Source organism: Adiantum capillus-veneris, chromosome 27, assembly GCF_014529385.1.
Source record: "Adiantum capillus-veneris isolate H3 chromosome 27, ASM1452938v2, whole genome shotgun sequence".
In the NCBI taxonomy this organism is placed as follows: domain Eukaryota; kingdom Viridiplantae; phylum Streptophyta; class Polypodiopsida; order Polypodiales; family Pteridaceae; genus Adiantum; species Adiantum capillus-veneris.
This window is the reverse complement of record NC_140957.1, coordinates 89,073,319-89,098,543: the sequence shown is the minus strand read 5'-3', so window position 1 is coordinate 89,098,543 and position 25,225 is coordinate 89,073,319. Positions and strand designations below refer to the sequence as shown.

The 25,225-nt window shown below is 46.5% G+C and overlaps 1 protein-coding gene across 3 annotated transcripts in view; it reads left to right on the top strand.

The window, feature by feature from the left end:
- The first annotated feature begins 786 nt into the window (after positions 1-786).
- Positions 787-25,225, top strand: part of LOC147422365 (histone-lysine N-methyltransferase TRX1-like) — a 56,031-nt gene continuing 31,592 nt past the window's right edge. For 2 of the 3 annotated variants that reach the window (XM_086502491.1, XM_086502492.1), the window contains exons 1-16: positions 788-1,917; positions 9,685-9,736; positions 9,832-9,906; positions 10,179-10,401; positions 10,874-10,994; positions 11,103-11,207; positions 11,298-11,596; positions 11,675-11,772; positions 11,852-12,022; positions 12,152-12,304; positions 12,397-12,444; positions 12,534-12,651; positions 12,756-12,821; positions 12,904-12,965; positions 13,141-13,197; positions 13,272-13,340. In XM_086502491.1, the coding sequence (XP_086358617.1) occupies positions 1,136-1,917; positions 9,685-9,736; positions 9,832-9,906; positions 10,179-10,401; positions 10,874-10,994; positions 11,103-11,207; positions 11,298-11,596; positions 11,675-11,772; positions 11,852-12,022; positions 12,152-12,304; positions 12,397-12,444; positions 12,534-12,651; positions 12,756-12,821; positions 12,904-12,965; positions 13,141-13,197; positions 13,272-13,340 (2,499 nt within the window). In that variant the 5' untranslated portion in view covers positions 788-1,135. Of the gene's footprint in view, positions 1,918-9,684; positions 9,737-9,831; positions 9,907-10,178; positions 10,402-10,873; positions 10,995-11,102; positions 11,208-11,297; positions 11,597-11,674; positions 11,773-11,851; positions 12,023-12,151; positions 12,305-12,396; positions 12,445-12,533; positions 12,652-12,755; positions 12,822-12,903; positions 12,966-13,140; positions 13,198-13,271; positions 13,341-25,225 lie in introns of all 3 variants that reach the window. The other variant, XM_086502493.1, reaches the window with a different exon arrangement.

Below are 25,225 nucleotides of genomic sequence, written 5' to 3'. Positions count from 1 at the left end.
CCCTTGATGTCACTTCTCCATTATGACATTGATCAAGTAGATGCCCCCCTCCATTATGACATTGTTCATGTAGGCTTTGGCACTAGTGAACACTACCCTTGATGTCATCAATGAGGTAGATGCCCCCCCTCCATTATGACATTGTCCATGTAGGCTTTGGCACCTGCAACGATAAGCTTTTTGAAGCTTCTGAATCAACACAATGAATGGTTATCAGAGGTTGGCTTGATAAGTGTGCAAAGCATTGTTTTAGTTGCAACATTCGCGGGGTTCCCTTGTCCCAATAAGGGCTTTGCATCAAACAATTTCTTCCCTATTGCATAGTCCACTAGAAATCTTCTTCTAATGACGAAAGGGTGCCAAATAAAGTTTTATGCTTAAGAATCCATAACTTTTTGTAGTGGGACCCTCTATCATTACGATCTTTGCAACAATTGCGACGTAGAGGTGCATTTATGACACCAACTCATTGATCCTTTAGTAAGGTTTAACAATTTGCACATGTAAATCAAGAAAGATGGGTTCTCTCAACCCATCTAGCGTATCAAATTAAATCGTCTAAATGTATGAATAAACATTCAGATGCAATATGTGAATTTGTGAATGTCACACAAACATAAACAGACATATACAGATATCAAGAATATATTTAAAAACAAATAAAAAGAAGAATAGTTTGTATGTACAGAATTTACGTATGTACTCGATTATAAGTACTTATGAGGAAGTGAAGCCTTATGCACTCAGTTGATCGTGCAGCCGGTTTAATTTAGGCGTGTTTATTGGTAATTCACAATCATAAAGCAGGGGTATACAACTCCGAAGAAGAGAGAGAGAGAGAGAGAGAGAGAGAGAGCATGCAAAAGAGAAGCATGAGAGTTGGAACAGAGGAGCCCAACACACGCGAAAGCAGGTGATCCTCTCCCGCTTTTTCCTGCGTGCTCTCATTGCGACATAGGGATCGAATGAACCATCGCTGAAGCTTTACTTCCAGTTACCGCCTTAAGCGCTCTTGCGTTAATCACGTTTTCTGCGTAAAGGCTCCAAAAAGGCTGCAGTTCCAGCACCTTCGTACGCCCAAAACCAGGACATTAGATTTTCGTATGTAACTTCTCCTGAGCAGGCACAGCCAGAAATGGATACCAAACTTAAGTTGGATGGCATGTACGTTGACAAGCTTAGCTATGGAGAAACCCAGCATTTCTATATTCGCAGACACAAGCGGCTAGCAGAACAGCATGCCCCATCTCAATTGCAAGAGCTTCAGACCAATGCTACTTCAGAAACAATAGATCAGACTTCTCTTAATGAGTGGGTTTCTGGGCAGGAATTGTCAGATATGCCAGTGGGGAGCTCAGAAAATGCAAACCTGAATGTGGTCAGGGATACACCAAGCTTTCACTTGCCAGAATTGAATACACAAAGCTGTGATAAAGCTTCTCCAGCAGCAAGTGCGGTACCTGATCAGATGACCCCTACCAATAATGCTGAAGCAATTGAGGTACTTGATCAGAAGACCCCTGCCAATAATGCAGATTTTGAGAAGGACTTGGCCAATGATCAAGTCCCAAGTCCAGAAAAGAGAAGCTTGAACATACACAGCAATGTACCAAGCTTAACATTGCCAGAATCAGATTCCACTTTACAGAATCTACAGGCAACCAAGTCTACTAGCAAAGAAAGACAGGCCTTGCGCTGGTCGAGGGAGCTGATGAAATTAATTGCAGATGGACAACCATTAAATACGAATAGCACAGAGGTAGAAAATGGAGATATTTCTAACAGATTAATACTTCCAGCTAGGAAAAGGAGAAGGCTGTGTACAAGTATAGAATCGGGTAATGCCGATGTAGGAGAACACTTTGGACTTCAGAATCCACCGGCATTAAACAAGGATGCCCAATGCAAATGGAGGGAGTAAGTGTACATATCTGTAGTCCTTTTTGTAAAGTATTGCTGTGTAGAGAGAAAGATGGAGATGAATGATACATTCCATTGTATGTATTTATTGTTTAATCTCAGAGGCCACATTGGCCTAGGAGAAAAAGAAAACAAACTTTAAACAAAAGACCAATAAATTGTTTATCTAAAATTACATCCAGTATCTTCTCAATGGGGTATCTCTCTTTGGAAATTGTTTTTGTATAGCTGAGATTGCCTTGCACCTTCCTCCTCTGGCACTCAATAATAGCTTTGGCAGTCTATACACGTGTTTGGGTGTCCCAATCCTTGGTGGGCGTAATCAGAGTGACACCTTTCGAAGATGAGCGCCCTCGATGATGCGTCCTTGCTCACACAATGCTGCACTCTAGCCGCCTATCTTTGTTGCAGGGCCTTAGGGCTCGCTTGTGCCTATGAGGGTGCTCCACGGCTGTATAGGTTTGTGTTTCCTTCTCTCCTCTCGAGCGCTATTGGTCCTCCCTGTTGCCACCGTGAGACCCCTTTTCCTCTTCTAGTGGAGGCCATCCTACAAATAAAATTATGCATCTCAAGTGAATGCTCTATGTGATCCTATCATTGATTTGATCGGTTTTAGGTGTTTTTCACTTATTTTATCATGATGAATTGACTTGAGCAATCCTAGCCCTGATTCTCATGGTTGAAAGCAACCCACTTTAAACCCCTTCAAATTGGAGCTCGTTTTGACCTAACCTTGAGATGGCTCCCCCGTGTTTGAACGCCAACGACAAACTTGACTGCAGATAACTATGCTCATTGGAACTTTCGGATCATTAAGCCGGCCACAAGTGTTTCAAATTTGTTGTAGCCCATTCTGATTCTTCAAGTAGTGTTGGGCCTAGCCCAAGGGATTATGGGCCTGCGCTTTGCATTTGGCAAGGAATCAACATGACATATATAAAACACTATGGATGTGCTGCAGAGAGTTCATCATTGTTGACCCGAATGTGGACAGGTTTTGCTCGAGAGTTTGTTATCTTGAAGAATCTTGGACATGATTTGTTAACAGCTTAGGAATGGGAAGTGTGGTCTATATATCAATTTTCTATTAGGCAATTGGTGCTCAAGATGGCATCATCATTATTGGACAAGTTGACGATTGCAAATGTTCAACAATAAGGACATGCAGAATTGTTGTGGGCCACTCCATCCTTAGGCTATGTCAGATTACAAGTAGAGGTGTTACCTGCCATTATTGGTTTCCTCACCATAGTTTTTCAATGTTAGACAATATTGAGTATCTATTGTTGTTTTATAGTGGGATGATACTTAGGTGTTCTTCATCAAAGGCAATCTGGTGCTAGAGATGAGCGTTTAGGTTTCAAATTTTGGTAAGCCGTCAATCAGTGGTGGTGAATTCCACTAGGTCACTTGATCTAGTCCTTGGGTTGCTTTTGGTTTTGTTCATTAGAGGTGAGTCCATTCTTCCTTAGGGATTCTGATGGCGTATCCATTCGGATCAGAATTTTTATAGATGCACTCAATTCCATTCACAATTCAATGGCTACAGCTGAGGCATGCTTTTTGGAATTTGGTATGCAAAGTGGTTGCAGAGAGACTCTCAGCTAGCTAGCTTCTAGACTTCGTCAGAGTGGTCTTACTCATGCCACCTATTGTGGTGGTCTCTTCATTGGGGAGAGTATGCTACAGGGTTTAATTTGAGACATCGAACGATTGGCCCAAAGTCCCCTTACCTTCAACAAAGCTTATTGTTATTTGTACATATGAAGGCAAGGGATGGATCTAGCTAGACTTAGTGAGGATCTTGTAGTTACAGTGAGATTTCGAGATCTATTGCTGGAGTTTCATCCACTTGTTACGAAGATTGGTGAGGGTGGTGCACCGTCTGATGGTTTATACACCCGCAGTCTCAGAATGATTCTTTACCCCTCTCATGAAGAATGTATCTCTCCATACAATTCATGGAGGTGACATACAACAGAAAGTATCTTTTGTTGGTTTGTTACGACACTATTTTGCATGTGGTAGAGTAGGTCGTAGGGCTTGTGGATAGAGCGTCTAGAGTATAGACAATAGACAGTATGTCAAGAGACGAGAGGTATCATGGGTCAAGGAGGGCAGAGGTTGAGAAAGTGAGGAGGATAGAACCAAAGAAGAGGAGAAGAAGGTGGTAGAGATAGAGGTTCCTTCTAATCAAACAGGTATACAAGTTCAGGCATCCACTCTTTGTCAGAATGGGCAACAAAAGATGTAATGAAAGACGGATTGGCCTCCAATCTGGTGGACACCATTTGGCTCGACTCCGATAGGATCCTCTGATACTAGAGAATAATTCATTGCCACATACATATACAAGGCAACTGTGGAGAAGAGAGATCACTGAGATAGGCAGAGACAGCACGTCAGAGAGAGAGAGAGAGAGAGAGAGAGAGAGAGAGAGAGAGAGAGAGAGAGAGAGAGAGAGAGAGAGAGAGAGAGAGAGAGAGAGAGGGGAGTGAAATGAAATGAAATGTAATATTAACGTCTTCAAAAGGACAAAATGACCTATGAGACCAAAAGGTTACATGTGGTGAATCTAATACCAAGTCTGGGTACAAAAAGTACAAAGAACTGAAAAGGAAATAGTGGGTACGGGTGGGGTGAAAGCTGATACAAGGGGAATACAAAGGGTGAGCTGATACAATGGAGCTCTCTGACAGTCGAGGCATCATATTGTAAGGTGCAGCGGAAGTGAATGTTGAACTTTGCTCAAGATGAGTGCTCCGAACTATGCTCAAGGTTCCTTTTACTTACGGAAGGGAGAGCCTTCCGTTCCTTTAGTGAGAGAGTGCAATGGACACAAACAAAGTGGTGAACACTGTGAATGAAGGTGCATGAGACTGAGAGAGAGAGAGACACCAGAATGTTGTCAAACCCTCCTCCGAAGGCCCCACTCTCTATGGCGAGAGCGGTCTACTATTGATTGCACAAATCTGTACAATGCTTGGACTTGCCGACGATGAGGACGACGACTAGACAGGCTGAAATCTGAAAAGGCTAATGGCTGAAATTTGCAAATCTTTATCTGCTGAATTCTTACTCTATGTCAGTGACGATGTTGATGACGACGGAACGACGACGACGCGCTGAAAACGCAGATGCTGAAATCTGCGTTTTCTAGGCTGAAACTGCAAACTTCGATGGATCTGACCGTGGGGCGAGGATCTGCTGCGGGGAGGTGAGAACTGCGAGGTTTGGGACTTCTATTGCGGGTGCTATCTGCTGAAAACTGAAAACGCTGATGCTTGTGGGGATTCTGTTGCGAAGATCTGCAAAAACGCTGAAGTGTCTTGCAGATGCAAAAACGCTAGGGCTATAAGTGATCTGCTACAAAAACGCTAAGGTTCCTGCTGTCTTGTGGTAGCCGAGGCTGATCTACTGTGGTTCTGTCGCTCGTCGCCAGGCTGTTGCCAATGCACAAACGCTGGCCGATCTGGTTCAAAAACGCTAGCCTTCTGTTGTGATGCAAAAACGCTAAGGCATTTGGGGGTTTTGCTGAGAAGTTGCCTGTGAGCAATGCTCCTACTGCCTCTTCTGCCAGAAAGTGCTAACTCTGGTTTGCTTTTATATTATCTTAGCAAAATTGCCCTACCTAGTTCTCAACAAAAGTCACTAAAAAATAATAAGTGAAAAATGTCAAAAATAGGGAAAATAGGTCTATGCACTGTAAAAATGCTACTGATGGGATCTGACTAGAATTTGATGGTCATGCTGTGTGCAACCAGAGGATATGCATCTAATCTAAGTGTCTGGACATGCACGGTCTGCAAACAGACTCACAAAAGTGCCAGATCACTTCCTATTCTAGACTGACTTGACTGAACTGAACCTTGGTCATGCTATAGCTTGTCCACGGACTCATAGGGTTGGATGTGTCACGTGACACATATACATATACATCAGTATCCAAAAGGCTATAGAGATTCAATGTCCTCCAAGGTAGGCACTCTGTGGGGACGGCTCCTATGTCATGCCAGTATGGTATGGATCCTCTATCGCAATCTGCGTCGATGTCGAGAGGACCCCCTCATCCGTGGGCGACAGGACCGCCCCAACTCTATCGCCCGATCAAGCAGTATGCCTTTGGTGTTGTTATGTTGTTGGGGCTGCTCGGACTCCTCTGTCTATGAATGAAAGAAATCTATAATCTTTCGCTGTTGCTGGATCTCTCTCATTGTGCCCCTCTTCAAGAGGTCCTCTCTGTGTTTGCGAATCTCCAGCAAGTATAATCCGAGGCATCTCTGATCGTGGTATCTCATGACTCTAGAAAGTAACCCAAAACCCTCTTTGAATAGACAGTGAAAGCGGCCTCGTATCTCATAGTATACTAGGCAGTGACATATGTAATGGAGCTCTGTCTCTGGCTCTATCTGACACACCTGACAAATCCTGGACTCAGCGGGTACTCCTCTAAATCTGCATGTCTCGATCTCTAGTTGATGTGAGGATGTGCGTATCTGACCAATAGCACATCGTATCCCGTGGATAGATGATTGTCCATGTATCCTGGTCTGATCAAGATGCTCTCTATAGAAAGTCATCTTCGTACCTAGCTCATGTGTAGGTTGTATCCATGTCCTCTTCGTATCCAACTGAATCAAGTCCTGTCTGATGAGCCTGGTAATCTCTACCCTAGTGAGGGAGATGAAGGGTGCATCCAGAGAGTATTGAAATGGGGGTAGCCGATCCATACTAAAGCCATGTAACTGAAACCAAGATGCCATCTCTGCATACCAACATGATCTATCTCCCTGCAATGCCAGCTGTCGCGAAGACTCTAGTGCTGATCGATCATATCTGTCTGTAGGGAGAGCCCAAGTGCTATGCATAAATGAAACTAATCAAGTGAGTGCCTCCACTACCAATGGAGGAGCAGCGAGCATAGCAGCTAAAAAACGCGTTTTTTAAATAGAGTATAGAACGGGACGTTTTAAAACGTTCAGTACGTTGCTTTGTCAAAAAACGTGGGCAGTTTAGAGACTTTGATAAAAGTTGACTTGCCTTAGAGTTTAGGGTCTATAGATGTCAACTTTCCATTTAATTATGTGCAACATTTGCCTTCAATAAATTATATACCTTTGTGTGGACCCATATAATATAATACTTGTAAAAATATATATATTTGAAAAAACCCGACGTATTTTATTTTGAACCTTGAAAAATACGTCTAGTACGTGTATTAAACACGCCGTATAAAACGTCCCGTCCCGTACCTTAGCTGCTATGGCAGCGAGCTCTGCCCTAATAATGTCATGTGGTACTGAGACCTTGGCCCTAATCATCCGAGAAATCATAGACACCAAGGGCTTCTCCATACATCTCCATCCATGAGTACTGCCAGCTCTACTATGATCAACTGAGGGGCCCCATATCTCCACTCCGTACAGCATGGCCGAAGTTACCAAAGTGTCAAAGAGCCAAAGCTTTGTCCGAGGTTGCTGGAACTAAACGTGCGAACATATCCTCTCAAGTCTCCCCAATGTTGCATAGGCTCTGGTCAATCGCGTATTTGCTGCACGTCTCAAGGAAATTATTGGACCACTCAAAACCGCCCCAAGATAAGTGTATGTATCTGCATACTCCACAGTCTCTCGACCATATGTAAAAGTGGGGGCGTACCTCCTTACCCACTGTGCCGTGGTGTTAAACACCATTACCTTGGTCTTACCAAGGTTCACAGACAATCCATTGTCCCGTGCAAATACATGCAATGCATCCAAATGACGCTGCATCCCCTCTGGAGAATCTGAGATCAACACAATATCATCAGCATATAATAGCACCCTCTGCCTGTACATAATGTGAAAACTCATCTACATATACCCCATAGAGAGTCGGAGATAGGGGACAACCCTGCTTCACCCCAATGGTGGAGTGAACCATGTCGGACATGCCTTGAGTAGTGTGTACCTGTCCTACCACTGTCCTGTATAAAGCTAAGATCCCCCAGATCAACTATGTGGGCACCCCATGTCTTCCAATCTGCGTATGAGTCTGGCTCGTGGCACTGTATCAAAGGCTTTCCGGAAATCCACAAAGCTACAATATATCCTCTTGCCATGGTGTACCCCCTCCTCAATAATGGCTCTGAGTGTCAAAATCTGGTCAAGAGTGGAGAAACCTCTCCTGAACTCTGCCTGTCCTGTTGCTCGTATGCCCTCTCTCTCTGCCCATCCACTCAACTCATGCTCAAGAATTGATGCATATAGCCTAGCCAGAGTGTGACCAACCATGATCGTTCGGTAATTCCTGGGAAGCATAGGATCTCCCGACTTGAAGATAGGCACAATAGTGGACATACTCCAAGTCTCAGGAAAACCCTCGTACATGGCTTTATTAAACATCACAGCAAGAGGCTCTGCAAGCATATCTCGGGCATGGATAAAGTGCTCTGCTACCAGATCATTGTGATCCTGTACTCTTCCTGTCTTCATCTTGTCAATGGCTTTCCTTACTCTCTCAGCAATAAAGAAAGTACATGTTTCTGGGCATGCCTCTGGAGGGTCAGGCAAAGGTGGCTGGCCCAATGCTGTATAGAGAGAGAGAAATGAAATGAAATGTTATATTAACGTCTTCAAAAGGCCAAAATGACCTATGAGACCAATCTGTTACACAGAGAGATTGATGAGGGTATTCTTGTTGACTAGCATGGCTACCTTGGGAGACAGATTGTTTTACCTTCTCATCCGGGTTGGTGGGTGTTTTGCGAACCTCACTTGAGAGCTCCGATTGTTGCACAACATGGGACTTTGGTGTTTAGCATTGCAGAGACTGGCCATCGTGCCCATCACATGAGACTGGAGTTCAGGGAGAGGTGCCACTCATTAAGCAGCTGGATGCTGATTGGCAGTCGGAGTGGTAGTCTCTTTTGAGAGGCGCTCTTGTGTAGACCTCGTTTTCACTACTTAGGAGGCACCACGCTGCAAATTGTGGATTTGGCAAGGAAAGGCCCTAGTTGAGTTGGAGTGGATCCTAGTGAGTGGCAATGGCCTTCTTTGCAGGCTGATGGGGCCCCTCTTTCCTTTTTCGAGTACATTGTTTCTCTTGGAAGGAGGTGGGACCACACCCAATTCACCAGGGTAGACGCGCTGGTCCTGCCGTATCTCTGACTGTTGTGGACGCTTCCAACGGTATGGTCATGCATTTGGACCCTTAGGATCAACGGCAGGATATACTTTTCATGCGGATGATAGTGCATGCAGGATTGCTTGTTGACACCTGGCCGCAGTCACTGGTCATGACCCGACTTGTTAAAATATCTATTCGGTAGGACACCCATTGGCATGATTTATCAAGGATTGGAATACAAATATAAGAGCTTGTTACAACCTCAACACTGCAAGAAAGACACATAAGGCATAAAATCAAGATAAAATTAAAGCTTGTGTTCCCCACACTCACATCCCTGTACGCACACCTTGTAACACAAAACTTGAAAGAAAGGGTGCCAAAAAATTGCAGAAAAAGAAGTTTTGGAGCTGCATAAGTGAGGTTGAAAAACTGAAGGCCGTGTTTTGGTGGGGTGACGGGCTAAAAGATTTTTGAGATGGGGAAAGAGGTGTTGTCCACAATTCGATCACAGTTTGTTTGCAGGTTTTTAATACTTTGCTAATCATGATCTTAAAGTCTCTGTATTCTGATTTGCACTCGTATATTAAGGGCTTAATGTGCTGATCTGCAGTGTCGCAGAGTTTTGTCTCACTAAGTTTGCCCCTTTTTGAACAGTATTCGATTGAGCTTTGTTGATCCGCTTCAGTTGATTGGTTGTAAATGCAAGGTATACCTTCAAGGAGATGTGGGCATCCATAACCAGAATGCTTCTTTTCAAGAATGACTAATGTGTTATATTCAACTTGCTTTTTCTTTGTGAAGGTTTACTGGCCAGATGACAAAGATTGGTACACGGGGATAATCAGGGGGTACGATGCTGAAGTGGGAACTCATCATGTAGGTATCCTTCCTGTGATCTTTCACTCTGTATGAACCAGTCATGCTGCATGTGGTCTTCTCTCTTTCCCTTTATTTTCTTTCTTAGTGACTCGATTGTGGAGGAGAAAGGAACGAATAGGAGCACATTAAGAACAAGGATGTTTTTGAACTTTTTTGATGCCTGCTGCCTATGACTGGATAATGTGCCAAATGGAAAGAATTAGAGCAAGAGACATGTTTCTATGCCTGCATTTTCTAGCTGATGGGCTAATTTGCTGATTGATGATTAGGTTTTCTATGATGATGGAGATAAAGAAGATCTTATTCTTTCAAAAGAGCGTGTAAGGCTTTACCTTTCTGAAAATGAGATGAGGCAACGAAAAATGCCATCTAATTCTGGTGCAGAGGATCGAAAAAGGTCGGAGTTTCAGGAAATGGCTGTCTTAGCATCTGTGTTTGAGGATTTTCAAGAGGAGTTTCGACATGGTGAACTTGTGTGGGCAAAGATCAAGGGTATGGAAAATCTTGTTGTTAGGTGTTGCAGACAGAAGTGCTTAATGCTGCTGTACTTGTTAGCTTGTGTTTCGTGGTGTTGGTCTTGTTAGCTTGTGTCTTGTAATGCTGGTCACTGACATAGAACAGGAAGCGTAAAGCACTATCATAGTTCAAGTATGAATTTTGGAAAGAAGATGAGTTGGTCCCTGCTTTAAAAACAATATTTTTTTAATGGGGAGATCTTTTCAAGAGCACATAGACCAGGAAGAGAAAGAGGTAGCGCTGCCAAAGCTGCATCAATCTGTTTGTTTTCTCTACGGCAGGGCACCACGTCATCATTTTGTGACAATGCCACCTAACAATATCTTTATGTTGTTAGTTTGTGAAATCATTTGCTTTTATTTTGAGTCTTTCTTCTATAATTTATCTTCATCTATGATGGTGAACGAACTGTAAGCAGTATCTCAATCTCATAATCTTTTGTGTAAAGGTCATCCCATGTGGCCAGCCTTCGTAGTTGATGATAAGCATGCTGATGTATGTGGATTGGATGCACCTGTGCGAGAAACTACACTTTCAGTGCAGTTTTTTGGCACTTACGATTTTGCAAAGTAAGGCATCTCAGTAGTTGGTTAGAGACTAACTGAAGTTTGAAGCTTGATGCAATAAATTGTGTATGCTTTCTTCAAGTTGCTAAATTTTATGTGTTACCTCCAAAGGATAAGCTCAAAGCATGTGCTATCGTTCTCTAAGGGTCTAAAACTGAAGTTCTATGGAAAATGCAAGAAAGCAATCTTTGATGAAGGCATCAAGGAAGCGGAAAGGTAAAGTTAAAGCTGGATGTTTGCAAACGTTTATGTATTTACTGGATCAAAAACGAAAAACTGACTTGATGATTGACTTGATTTTGTCAGGTATCTCAAAGAAGGAAAGCTTCCAGAGGTTATGTCCAAGCTTCAACAAGATGCACCTGATTTTAAATTAAACCCTACTCAGATGAATGCCAGTGAGGAAGATCAGGATTTCATGGGTGATGAACGCACCCACAAGACAAAGAAAAGTGTTGAAAGTCTTTATAAATGCCCCATAATCCTGGGGGACCTTGAGGTGCTTAGCTTGGGCAAAATCGTAAGAGACTCCGAATTTTTCCACACGGAAAATCAGATCTGGACTGAAGGCTATTCGGCTGTGCGGAAGTTCACGTCAATCAAAAGTATTTTACACCTTTTCCACAGCTTTCCTAGTTATCTTTCATTTTCTCTTAAAGTTCAGAGATAATTGTATTTGGCAGACCCTGACAGGTGTGTCGAGTATAGAATGGAAATAACCAAGGATTCTAATGATAGAACCAAACCTCTCTTTCGCGTAATGTCTGTCGATGGGGAGTTGGTATGGTATCAAATTTTGAGAGATATGTGCTCTGCATTTTTGTTGAAAATCTTGTTGTCAACCTGCTTGTGTTGTGCAGGCCGAAGGGTCCACCCCTTCACTATGCTGGAAAAAAATATACCAAAAATTGGAGAAGGCTAAAGAAAGGTTCAGAGCATTGGGTGTGCATTCAGACAAAAAACGAGTACAGACAGTTTCAGGGGACTCCATGTTTGGTTTCACTAATCCACAGATATTAAAGCTCATTCAGGCATGTTTGTGATATTTTCATGTCTTCTCATAAATTTAGCTGCACCTCTCATTATCGCGTGTTTGCTTGTCAAGGCCATTGCGAACACCACTCATAAGTGCTCACTACCTGTTTTATACATAAGTGCAGGGCTTACCTTCTGCAAGGGCATGTTTCAAATTCACAGGATGGATTGATAAGAAGCTAACAGAAAATGTGGAACAATTGATTCCAGCAGGCTTTAAGCCGGTGGAAATAGATTGGAAGCATGCTGACAGATGTAGTGTATGTGACCTGGATGAGGTAGAGGCTCTGGAAAATATGATTTTTAGGTCAATGAAGCTTAGCGGCATCGGTCTTTGTTTCCAAATCTTAAGTGGTTGAAATGGGTGCAGGAATACACAAACAATCTGTTTCTGCAATGTGACAGATGTCGTATTCTGGTGAGCCTCTTGTGACCATGGCTTTTGTGGACTTAAGTCGGTCTAACCTCTATTAAGTGGAAAATGTGATTTTTCTCGTCATTTTTTAGGTGCATATGCATTGTTATGGAGAGTCTGAGCTCCCAAACGGGCATTTGTGGCTGTGTCAGCTCTGTCGTTCAGGGCTTTCAGCACAAACTTCACTTTGTTGTCTCTGTCCTGTCCAAGGTTAGTTGCTAAGACCATTACCAACAAATGTCTCAAAATTTATATTTGTAAGTGTACTCTTAATACTACACCAAACTCTATTTGTGCCATTGTTCCATGTGCAGGAGGAGCCATGAAAAAGACAACCGATGAACGCTGGGCTCATCTCACATGTGCAATGTGGATTCCAGGTAGTCAAAGATTTTTTTATTATAAAACAACCATCAACTTATTGTAGTTGCACAACACTTATGTTCAAATGCAAATATACAGAGACATGCTTTGTTGATGTGAAAAGTATGGAGCCAATAGATGGTTTGCAATCCATTAACAAGGTAAATTTTTTTCTGGAGTGGTGCGGTCAAAGGTCATCCCATAGGCCTATGTATGCGCTTGTGTGTGCACAAGGGTGGATGGGCTGGTTGCCCAACCATATGCCTTGATATGATTAATTAATGGCATTTCAATTTACAATGGAGACTTCTCCTTTTCAATTTTTATTTTTTCCAGGAAAGGTGGAAGCTGACTTGTAACATTTGTAAGGTGCCCTATGGAGTCTGTATTCAGGTATTTTTTCATTACCTGGAGTCTGCCCCAGATATTTTGCCAGGGGAAATTAATGTTTTTGGTCTACAATACAGTGCTCTGAAGCATCCTGCTATGCTGCATACCATGTGCTGTGCGCAAGATCGTCTGGGTGTGCTCTTGAGGTATAATTACCCTTCTATTGTCTGGAGTTCCTGCATGCTGCTATGTAGGAAAAGTGTAAGTTGGTATGTAAAAAAGCGTAGGTGTCGTCGTCATGTAGATAAGGGCAGTCAAATGCGTGCATAATGCACGCACCACACAAAGACGGACGTGTGTACATGTTTGTGACTGGTTCTAGATGTTATTGGATCCTGATTACTCGAGTATGGACTCAAGCTACTCTTCTATAACTCATGCTTACATCATTGGGATATAGATTGGGCACTTTACAAATGGTTCCAGATACTGTCCCCATCAGCTAGATTTCTCTCAGAGCGATGCAGTTTTCAACCACGATCTGCAGAATCACTTTATGGATCATGTGGAAGGCTCAGTGTGCTGACATTCTGGGCTCACAGGTTTCCCCACATTGACCACTTTGACAGCTATTTGGACTGTGCTGCTGCACGCAGCCAGTGGGATACTTCAGCGGGCTCCTCCAGGGCAGCGGAGAGGCATTGATACTCTTTCCTCAAGACATGGGCGAGATCTTCAGTTCTTTTCTCCGTGGACCATGGGCACGTCAAATGGCACTACGCACCTCCCCAGTGGTTCGTGTTGCATTCTTCATACCTACCACCTATAGCACTCACGCTATACTCCTCGTCTTGTACATCCTCTGGGGTGATAGCTTTGAGCATCCCCATCAGTCTTTTGGTTTTCTTGTAGGAGTTGTTGGGGATTGTCAGTTGGTTGTGTCAGGACAACTTCACATAGCTGCCTAGAGGACAGAGTTGTAGATATTTGGGTTTTCATGCTGGCATTGATATGTCTTATGAGCAGCAGTTTGAGCCAGTTTTACAAAGGAAGCTTTGCCATTGGTCTTCCTTGCATTTGTCGTTGGCCTGCCCTGGCAGTGCCCTTCAGGTCCTTGCGACGGCTTGGTTTACATCCCGCATGACTCTTCACTTTGGAGTCATGGCACGTTTGCGCCGCCTAGTGCGCAACTTTGTGTGGAGTGGTTCAGATGCTTGCCAAGCTCACGGGGTTGAGCCTCGGAAGCAATTTCTATACCATGCTTTGTCACGTGCCTCCCTTCGTTTTGGGTCTATGGATAGTGATGGGGCTTGGCACTCAACCATCAGATTCATCTTTGCAGATGCTCCTTTGAATATGTCTCATTTGGCACCCTTTATGTGCTGCTTGTTGAGGATTTGGATGGATTTGCGCCTTGCTTTGATTCGGCACTACCTTCTTGTGTGGAGGAAGTAGAGAGGCAGCCACTTAGTTGGAATGCATATGTGACAGATTCAGAGGGCCATCAACTAGGCAAGAGGACGCTCATTGATTAGGCTAGATGGGATAACGGTCGTGCATCATCTTTATGTCGTTGGTCGGATGCTTCCTTGGTTGGTGCAGAGATCATTGGTGCTACCTATGGGATTCGTAGAGGGGTGATGCACGTATGAGAGCGATTGATGCGGCTATTCCTCCCGACTGGCATGGCTACATTTAGGGATAGACTGTTTTACCTTCTCATGGCTATTGGCTACTTAGGGTGAGGTGGCTCTTGATCAGCAACTGGATGTTCATTGGTAGCGTGTTTGAGCGGTGGGCTGTGTGGGGAGGCGCTTTTGTGTTGGCCTTGTTCCCATTGTAGAGGAGACACCGCTTGGAGGTTGTGGATATGGCAGGGACAACCTCAGGCTGAGTTGGACTGGGATCCTGATGAGTGGCACTGGCCTTCCCTAGAGGCTTTTGGGGCCGCTCTTTCATTTTTTGAGTACACCGTATCCTTATCTTGAGGACGTGACACCCTGCTCACCTTCCACATCAATCAGAAGTATGACGAGATCAAAGCATTTTTCCAGCTTGAGGACGCGACACCCGGCTCCTTCCATGTCAATTAGAGGTATGGTGAGATCAGTGCACTTTTTCGGCTTTTCAGCAACTTTTTTGGTCATGCATTTGGACCCTCAGTTTCATCCGTTGGATATGCTATTTCATGTGGATGCATGCAAGATTGATAGTTGGGATTGTAGCAAGGCTACAGAGTCACTAGCACAGGACGGGCAGTTAGTTACAGTTGGTCTGAAGTTCACACTAGGCAGACTCTTGCCTAGCTCGCCTGGGCATTGACACGTGGCAGGTGATACGGTTGGTGGTTTAGTGTCACAAAATAATGATGTGGCATGTCTGCTCGAAATCTGACAAGAATTTGAAGTTATAAGTTGTTCCAACTTTATGGTCCCATCCAATGGGGCCCTAGGAACACTAGAGTAATAAAAAGAGAGGGATTGCAGAGAAGATGCTGATGTGGCAGTTGTATGGATGCTCCGCGTTCTGATGATATGGTAGCTGTACGGAATTCCGCGATTTGCGTTGCTAGCTTTTGGCGCCAGTTTTTGGACTAGATGCTTTTGGAATTGGAAGCTTTTGAACTAATTGCTTTTTTTTTGTTTCCCGAGAAAAAGATCCTTCTATGAGTTAATGAAAACTGCCTGTAGGGCTACAACCACCTCTGCAAGAGAGGGCTACAACAAACATGATGGGGAGACTCTCCCAATGAAAGAACAACATATTTACAATGAGGCTAAATCAAGAGATGGGAGGAGGGAAGAGCCACACAGGTGGACGGTAGTGCCATCTGAGCACACCCTGGACAATGGCGTAGAAAGGCCCAGGGCGCCAGAGTCGAAGGAAAGCCTCACGGCGCTCCCGCATGCAGTCGGAGCTGCCCTGTAGTCCCTCAAGCTGTCCTCTGAGAGTATGGATCAGCTCTAGCCAAAAGTCACGAACAGTCTCTGCTGGTGGCACAGAGCGAGCCTCAAAAATGCGAAAACAGCGGGCCCGCCAGATGAACCAAAGTCATAGTTACCCGGAACGCGGAACGGGAACGTCAACGGGATCCCCGCGGAACGGGGGAACGGCTAGGGGTCCGGAACGGGAACGTCGCGGAACGGGAGGTATAAAAAACACCCAAATAGTGCAATTTTTAGCTCCTTGTGTTTAAATACAAGGAGTATTAGAGTGCTTTGACTCTAATACTCACAAAAAACTTGTTTTGAAGACCATTCAACCTTGCTATGACTAGATGATGAGAGAGAGAGAGAGAGAGAGAGAGAGAGAGAGAGAGAGAGAGAGAGAGAGAGAGAGAGAGAGAAAGAAAGAAAGAAAGATTTTTAACGTCTATGTCAGGCCGAAATCGGCCTATGAGACAAATCAAATGTACATTGTGTGTATGTCATCCGTCTATCGGAAAGACAAATGAAACAAAATTGATACAAAACCGAGCTGAAAGTAGGTAGTGGAGTATCTGAGGAGGGATGGAGCTCTATCTCTAGGGGTATATGCATGTCTGTATGCTCAAGGTAGTACAATCATGAGAATGCATCAAGCTATCTAGCTCCATCTTGTACTAATGGGGGGGTGTAAGATGTGGTACATGGGTGGGTCTGGTGCCAAGGCTACCCGGATGAAAGCTGTCGGGTCAGCCCTCATCTGAGCCACTCGCTCCTCAGTGGCACGGCGCTCCCGGGCTCGGATCTCCTCGATCTGTCGGTGGTGGGAGCTCGCGCCCCTGTAGCCTGTGACTCGTGGTCGTCGTCTAGCTCGGTTCACCTCCGCCTGTGGGAGTGTCACTCCCCTCTGAGTGTCTGGTGAGGGGGGGGCGGAAATCCTCTGAAAGAAGTCTGTGAGCTGCGACTGTCTCCCCTCTGTCTGTGTAGCTGTGTGTGGCTGTAGTAGTGTGTCCCGATGGCTCTGTATCTCTAGTAAGAAACGTCCGAGCTGTCTCTGATCTCGAGATTCCATGATCTCTCGGAGAGTGGGCTGTCCTCTAAATAGGGCCTCATACCTGCCTCTGATCTCAGTGTATGCTCTGCATCTACATACAAAGTGCTCCTCACTCTCCACCTCCTCTGTGCAGGCTCTGCAGATTCGCTCCCCCCTCGGAACACCAGTATGTCTCCCGATCTCAATCTCTAACCTGTGTGAAGCCACTCTCAGCTGACCAATCGCCACCCGTGAGCTATGTGGCATATATGTGTCCATGTAGCGTGGTCTCTGTATGAACCCCCCAGACAATATGGTGAGAAACTGGTCTCTGTAATCTGACATCCTCGTCCCCAAGCTAGGTGCCTCCCAGACTCTCCTAGTGTGTAGCTGCCACAGATCCTGTCTCAATACCAAGTTCCTCTCACTGCGAGAGAGGTGAACATATGGTGAGTGGGGATCGTACTGGAATGGTGGTAGGCTCTCCATGTCAAGACCGTGTCCCTCAAACCATGCTCTGACCTGTGAGTACCATGCTCTCTCATGTCCACTCTCTGAGAGCTGTATAGCTGCCTCAAATGCTCTACGGGTAAGTCTGTCAGGAGGTAGCTCTCTCATCCTCTGGATGAAGCAAACTGTCTGGAATAGTGCCTCTACAACCATAGGTGGTGTGGCGAGCTCGGCTCTAATAATGTCGTGTGGCACTGTCTTCTTGCTGCGGAGCAAGCGTGAGATCATATATACCTGTGGTCTCTCAAGTTGTGTCCACTGGTCAGCTGTCAATCCTGGTGCCCATACTGCCGCCGAGTACATCAAGGCCGGGGTGACTAAGGTGTCGAAAAGCCACCCCTTTGTGCGGGGCTCCTGAAAGTGTGCCTGGTGGCACCTCCGCTCTAGCATGGCCAGAGCTGCATATCCTCGGGTGAGCCTGTCAACAGCAGCCTGCCTCATAGTGAAGGGTCCTGGTAGGCTGGTGAATGTGATGCCAAGGTAGACATAGGAGGTGACTACATCAACCTGTCCTCCTGCTGCTGTGAAGGTGGCGGGGCTCCTCACTGCACTGGATGTGTGAAAGATCATAACCTTGGTTTTGCCAAGGTTCACAGTCAACCCCCTGTGTGTGCTGAATTCGTCCAAGGCCTCAAGATGGCGTTGCAAGCCCTCGGGTGACTCTGAAATCAACACAATATCATCAGCATATAACATGATGTGGACCGGAGAGAGAGAGTGAGATGGAGAGGGAGAGATTTGAGAGAGTGGGAGGGAGAGGAAGAGAGCTTGAAGGCTTGAAGCCTTGAGCCTTGAGAGAGTGAGTCTTGAGAGGGAGAGATCTTGAGAGTGAGAGGGAGAGAGCTTGAGCCTTGAGGATTAGCTTGTGAAGAGAAAGGGGGAGGGGGGTGCATTTTATGAGTCCTTGAGGCCTTGCACACTTTCAAAAGAAGCCCAAACATTTACTTCAATTTTTTCAATTTTTGCCAAGTTTGTTTGTAGCCGTTGGCCGTTCCAGGGGCATTCCGGAACGGTCCGGGGGCGTTTCGGAACGTTCCGGAACGGCCGTTCCGGTTTGCATTGGCCACTCGGGACGTCAGACATTCCGGGACGTTCCGGAACGTTCGGGAAGGGAACTGCCCCCCGGAACGCCGGAACTGGGGCTAGGGGGCGTTCCCCGGTAACTATGACCAAAGTGTCAGGCCACTGATGAGCTCCCAACACTCCTCTCTCTCACTGCTCCACTCCTATGGAGTAAGCTCTGTAGCAGGCTGGAGTGTAGGTCGCCCCCCCTGTATCACTATCATCCTGCTGGTGGAAGATAGCTCAAACTGAAGTGCCGGGCCCGTGAGAGTGGACCAAGCCGCTGCCCCCCAAGTGTACTGTCTAGCAGTGGAGAGAGTAGGCATCAGCCGAAGAACTCGTAGCCACACCTGCTGGGTCGAGGGGTAGTCCCAAAGACAATGACGCTGACTCTCCACCAACTGGTCACAGGCTGCACATGCGGCCGAGAGACCACTATGCACAAGCCAGCTCCGTACTGCTGTAGCTCTGTGTGCAACCAGCCACTGAAACAAAGTGACGTGCCTCGGCTGTCTGGAGTCCCACAGCCTTTGCCAAAAGGCTGCCAAGAACTCGACTATGAGGCCCTCCTCCTGCCAATGACGTGCTGCAGTGGGGAGGGCCTCTCTCTATGCTGCAAGTATATGACGTCCAAGCCGAACAGTGTACTGAAAGAAGGGGACTCGTGGGTGGTCTGCAGAAGAGAAGGGGTCTCTCCATAGCCACTCACCAGGATCCCATTGTACTCGTGCCAGTGGACAACACTCCCAAGCCCATAGCCTCCAGTGTCCAGTCTCAAGAGCTGCTGGGTCAGGGTCTATGATGCAAGTCCTCCCACAGATGCCCACAACTCGGATCCTCTGGAAACAGCACTCTGCTACCTGCGGGGCCTCTACTGCAACTCGTTGTAATCGTCCCCCACCCTGAAGCTCGAAGAACAGGGCTGGGACAGTCTCTAAGTAGGCCCTGACTGAAATGAGAACCTCCAGTCGTGTGAAGGCTCCCATCCATCGGGGTGCTACTGGCTCGAGAGGCGTGAGCCACTCAGTTGGAATTGACTCTGAGATGTCCTGACACATGCGCTGCACCCCTCTCATGCCCTGTAGCTGGAAACCTTGCACCTCCTTTGACAAACCTGTGAACTCTAGCCAGTCACCTAGAGAGCGCGCTAGACCTGCTGCCATGGGACCCCAGGAAACATGAGGCCGACTACCAACCAAGTGGTCTCTCTGAGTGCTAACCATGGGGTTCTAGACGAGGGGATGCCGTAGGCGCTCCTCCGTGCACGTCGGCTGTCTCTGCTCCAGGCCATGCCGTAAGAGCTCCCAAGATCGAAGCAAACTCACAGTGAAACGGTCCTCCAGTCTCCTGCTCAAACCAACTTGGCGCATCTCTATAAAGATCCATCTGGTCGAAGGTTGCCAAGGGCCTCCTGACTGAGGCACCCTGGCACGAAGCCTCTGCAGCAAGAACTCCTTCGAGGGCTCCTCACCTGGAAGAAGTCCTCTGACTATGAACTTCCCAAGAAGGGCTCTGCTCTGCTGTGCTGGATCAGTGATCCCAAGCCCTCCCTGAGAACAAAAAAGCGTGATGACCGACCAAGCCACCTTGGCTCGGGCTATCTGAGTGTCACGTCCTGACCAAAGGAAGTTCTTGATCAGCCTCTCTACCTGGATGATATAAGAACTTGAGAAGATCTAGCAGGAAGTGATGTACCACATAGTCGCCAACAGCACCTGGTTGGCAACTACTATACCAGCCAGCGAAAGTCGTGCTGAGCTCCAATGTAACAGCTTTCTCTTGATGGACAGGAGAAGAGAAGCAATCTGCTGCTCGGGAGACAAGTCTAAACCAACCTGACAACCCAAGTATCGAACTGCAGTCCCTGGGGGAATCCACCTGAAACCCTCTCCTGGCATCCAATGTGGCACAGGAGCACTACCAACCGAGAAAGCCACTGTCTTTCTCCAGTTGATTAGTGCGCCCGATTGACAACAGAAGGTCTCCAAAGCCTGCTCACATCTGTGAAGATTGGCCTTCTGGCCATCTAAGTACAAGGTTGAGTCATCGGCAAACTCAGCGTCCAGTAGATCATCCCCCCGAATAGGGAGTGCTAAGCCCCGTAGACCAACCTGCTGTGACACCAAAAATCTGCTCATCGCCTCCGCATAGAACAGAAAGAGAAACGGGGCAAGAGGACAACCCTGTCTGACCGAGCGTGTGAGCATGAAGCCCTCACCTCTCCCTCTTGCCAAAAGCACCTGACTATGAGCCTGTCTGTACAAAGCTGACACCCCTCTGATCCAAGCATTTGAGAAGCCCATCCTGTGTAGAGTGCCCTCTAGAAAGTCCCAGTCAACTCTGTCGTATGCCTTCTCAAAATCGAGAAGAAGAATCACAAGGTCCTCACCACGGAGCCGTGCCAGGGCAGAAGCCTCCCAAAAAGTAAAGATGTTGTCAAGGATACTGCGTTCCTTGACAAAACGTGTCTGAGTCCCATGTATAAGGCTCTCTAAAAGTGGCTGAATCCTCAAACTCAGAGCCTTGGCAAGAATTTTGTAGGCTGAGTGGAGGATGGTGATGGGGCGCCATTGTCGAATCTCGTCCAAGGAGCCACCCTCCTTGGGATTGAGGTAGATCAGGCCCTCACTCATGTTGTCAGGCATCACTCCCGTGTGCAAAATGTATTGAAAAGCACTACAAAGCTCTAGGCCAAGCAGGTCCCAATACTCCAAGAAAAAGCGGGGAGTCAACCCATCCTCACCTGGACAGCTACCACGAGGGAGGGCCCTAAGAGCCGTGTGCAACTCCTCAAGCTGAAGTGGTATCTCTAGCCTTTGGCGCATCTCCTCTGTCACAAGACATGGCATCTCTGCCCAAACCTGCTCTCTGCATGCATCTTGCCGCTCTGACTGAGGCTCAGCCGACAGTAACTCAAGATAAAAGTCAGTAGCAAATGCACGCATATCCTCGGGCTCACAAGCAACTGACCCATCGGGCCTCCTCAACTGAATGACCTTGGCATGTGAGTGCCGAGGTCCCACTGTCTCAAAAAAAGCACCAGTCACTGTGTCACCCATCTGAGTCCACTGAGATGCCTGTCAGTGAAAGGCAAACTCATGATGCCTCTCCTCTGTGCTAGCAAGCTCCTGTCGAGCCTGCTGTAACTGCTCCTCCAACCATGGACTGTCTGGATGCTGCTCTTGCATCCTCTGTAGTGAAGCAATGCCTCGTCTGAGACGTTGCTCCGCCTCTCTCGCTGCAGCCCGGCGAGCCAGAGACTCTTGAAGAAAAAAGTGGCTAAGCTGAGCTAGGCCTGTTGCCACTCTGTCTGCATGTGAAACTTGGCTGTCCATGCCCTCTGTCCAGAGAGCCTCTACCCTCTCTCTGAGTTCTGAGTCCAACAAGACCCTCTCTGCGATGCGAAGCATCGTGCTCCCACTCCTCTGCTATCTGCCACTGTGAGGATTGCTGGTGCATGGTCCGAGAAGGATGTCCCTGCCAGGATGCCCACTGATCCCCCCAAGTCACTGAAGTGGTCACTAGTGTAGAAGCGATCTATCCGCGATAGATTCACTCCTCCCACTCTACGGTCCGATCTAGAGAAGGCAAGACTGTCTAGGGGCCTCACAAAACCAGAGTGCTGCCATGTATCCGAGACCCTCAAAGTCATACACAACCTCTCCCAAGCTGCCAACTCGACTCCATGCACAGTAGCATGGCTGCCACCAATCCTGTCAGAAGGGTCCTCCAACATGTTGAAGTCCCCTCCTATACACCAATGATCGGCCTGCGGCAAAGACTCAACAATCTGTGACCAAAACTCTGCACGAGCACTCGCCACATTGGGCGCATAGATGTTCAGGAAGCCCACAAGTCCACCCCGAACCTGCATAGTAATCCACTTTGCCCTGCCTGGCACAATAATCCCTCTGCCCACAATGGCCTGCTGAACTAATTGCTTTTGGGGCTTTGCTTTTGGCATCCCTTGTACTGTTTAAAAGAGCCCTTGGGGCCTCACTCTCCAAAGCATTTGGACGTAGAGTTTGAGAGCAGAGGTCCCTTGGGAGTTGTACTTTGCAATGATTAATGATAAAGAAATATCAAAAGGGGCGTGAGACTTTGGGGCCAATATCTCTGGGCACGGAGCTCCACCGGGCCGTGTCGACTCTCTCTCTCTCTAGTCATGAGATACAAGGATCAAAGGTGTCTCGGATTGTTCCTGCTAGAGCTGCGCAAACCTAGGGAGAGCTTGCTGAGAACATCAGAGGAAAGACAGTCTCAGATACGAATCACAGATTTCTTTACACCAGCCACCACAGGAGAGCCAACGGAGCAGTCATTACAACAAATCTCAGAGCCTACTCATACTAGAGGTACACTACTTGATCGAGCCACGGAACTTGGCAGATCCAGACGTCCACGACCTTGGGGAGTCTCCCACTACCGATGAAGGCTGCAACAAAAGATACAGATCACTCTAGCTCGACATGCAAGACGCCCTACTAGAGTACTGACCATGGAGGAGGTCGATGAGATCCGATAGTGACCAATGAGAAATTTCATCTGAACCCACAAACCCCCTCCCCCCTTCTTTCTTTTCTCCTTAGCGTCTTAGTGTTAGTTCTTTGTACCTTTGTAATTTCCGTACTCAGACATGGTATCAGATTCACCAATTGTAACTTTTTTGGTCTCATAGGCCATTTTGGCCTTTTGAAGACGTTAATATAACATTTCATTTCATTTCATTTCTATTAAAGTTCAATGATTTTGAAGTTTCTATTCGTGTGTTGCTATTGATTTCTTGCTTGGAGTGTCCAAGCGTGTTGCAGTGGTATCATAGCTAAGAAATATTCTTCTTCTATGGAGAATTTCATCCCTTTTGCAGCACACGTAGGTTTTCAGGCTTTTGTGAAAGAATCTTCATGTCCCGATCCCAGACTCATTAGCTACTTCCACCCTTCGTACATCGCGCATCGGGCGCGCTCTCGTCTTCATCGCTGTGTCTTACTAGGCATAAGCCATAAAGAACCCTAGATTACACATGGGTTCTCGCGGAGAATCTGACAAAGAACACTTCTCGGTGGGTAGGTCGAGAAAAGTTGAAATCTAGTGTGGGAACTGAAGAAAAGAATGAAGATTTGGACAAATTCTTGGCAGAAGAGTTTGCTAGAACAGAGTACAAACGTCAAATGGAGGTTGGCATATGTGTGAAAAGATTGATCAAGTACTCTAGAGACCCGAGATTTGTGAAACACCTAAAGAATTACCCGATTGATGAGGTTTACTCGAGATGGCGTGAGGCCATTGATTCTCTTCTCAGGTCAAGAGGAAAGGTGAAAGGACAGACAAGTGTAGTTGTCACAAACGGGAGCGCATAACAATATAAAATACATTCGGATAAATAGGATTTATCACTTATTAATGAAGCCAGAGGATATAGAGAGAAATAAATAGAGAGAGAGATAGAGAGTGAGAAGATCGACACAGTACTGGGGACCAGAAGATAGGTTGGTCCCCCCCCGTAATAGTATCTTTATTACTGAGGAGAAGTCTATACAAGCACTTGAACCGAACGTATTACCACGTTCGTTCTAGAATAAGACTTGATGGTTCCCGGAAGCCTCAGCTTCCGATTCCTAGGGCAAAACCCTATTCCAAGGAACTTCCGTTCCTTATTCCAAATCCTTGAGAACCAAGGTTCTCGCCTCTGGATCTCACCTTCCAGACTCAGGGCATAACATCCCTGCAACTCTTTCTAACTCTCTTTCCAGAGTCCTCTTCCCGCAGAACAACTCTGCTTTCCCAGACACGAAGTCCTTACTTGGGAATCCCAACTTCCGGATCGCAACTTGAGAGACTACCTCTCTCCGATCCGTGGATCTTCTTCCCAAACTCGGGTACGAAACCCTTGGGCTGATCTGGCTCTAGTTCCTCAGAGCACTTTTCTCCTGCAGAGGCTCATGCCTTCCTCTGCTCCTACTCCCTCACGAAGAGGAAGTACACCTGCAATCAAATACTCAAAGATCATAACATGAAAAACGTTACCTTCAAAGTCTCGACGCTCGAAACGCAACTCCGTTCTCGAAAAGCAATTCCCCGGAAGAGATCTTTACATAGAAAAATCCTCTCTTCCAATCCTACACACAAAAGAGGTGTGTTCTCGGGTTCCTTCTCGTAAATCAGCCCCGTCTACGACGTTTATGGGCTGAAAACAGAGAAAAACAGCAACTTGTCGCGATGGAAACACGCTTCGTAGGCACTTCCTCACGAGGGAACTCGCGCACTGGGTCTTGGCGACATCTGGTACACTTGGGGCAGCCATGGGCATCACTGGCAACGTCTTCTTTATGGCTGAAATCTGCAGTAGCATCTCCTCCTTGCAAAGATTGGTCCTCCCCTCTGAGTGAGGGCATGTGATGCTTTTATAGCTCCTAGCCACGGGCACGAATAGTTGCTCGCGTAGAGATCGCGGCCTTTTTTTTTATTTTTTTTATTTTCCCGTTCTGCCAGAAAAAGAGAGAGAGAAAACGTTGGCTGATCTGTTGCCTTATTTATCAGATGGCTGCCCACTTATTAAGTG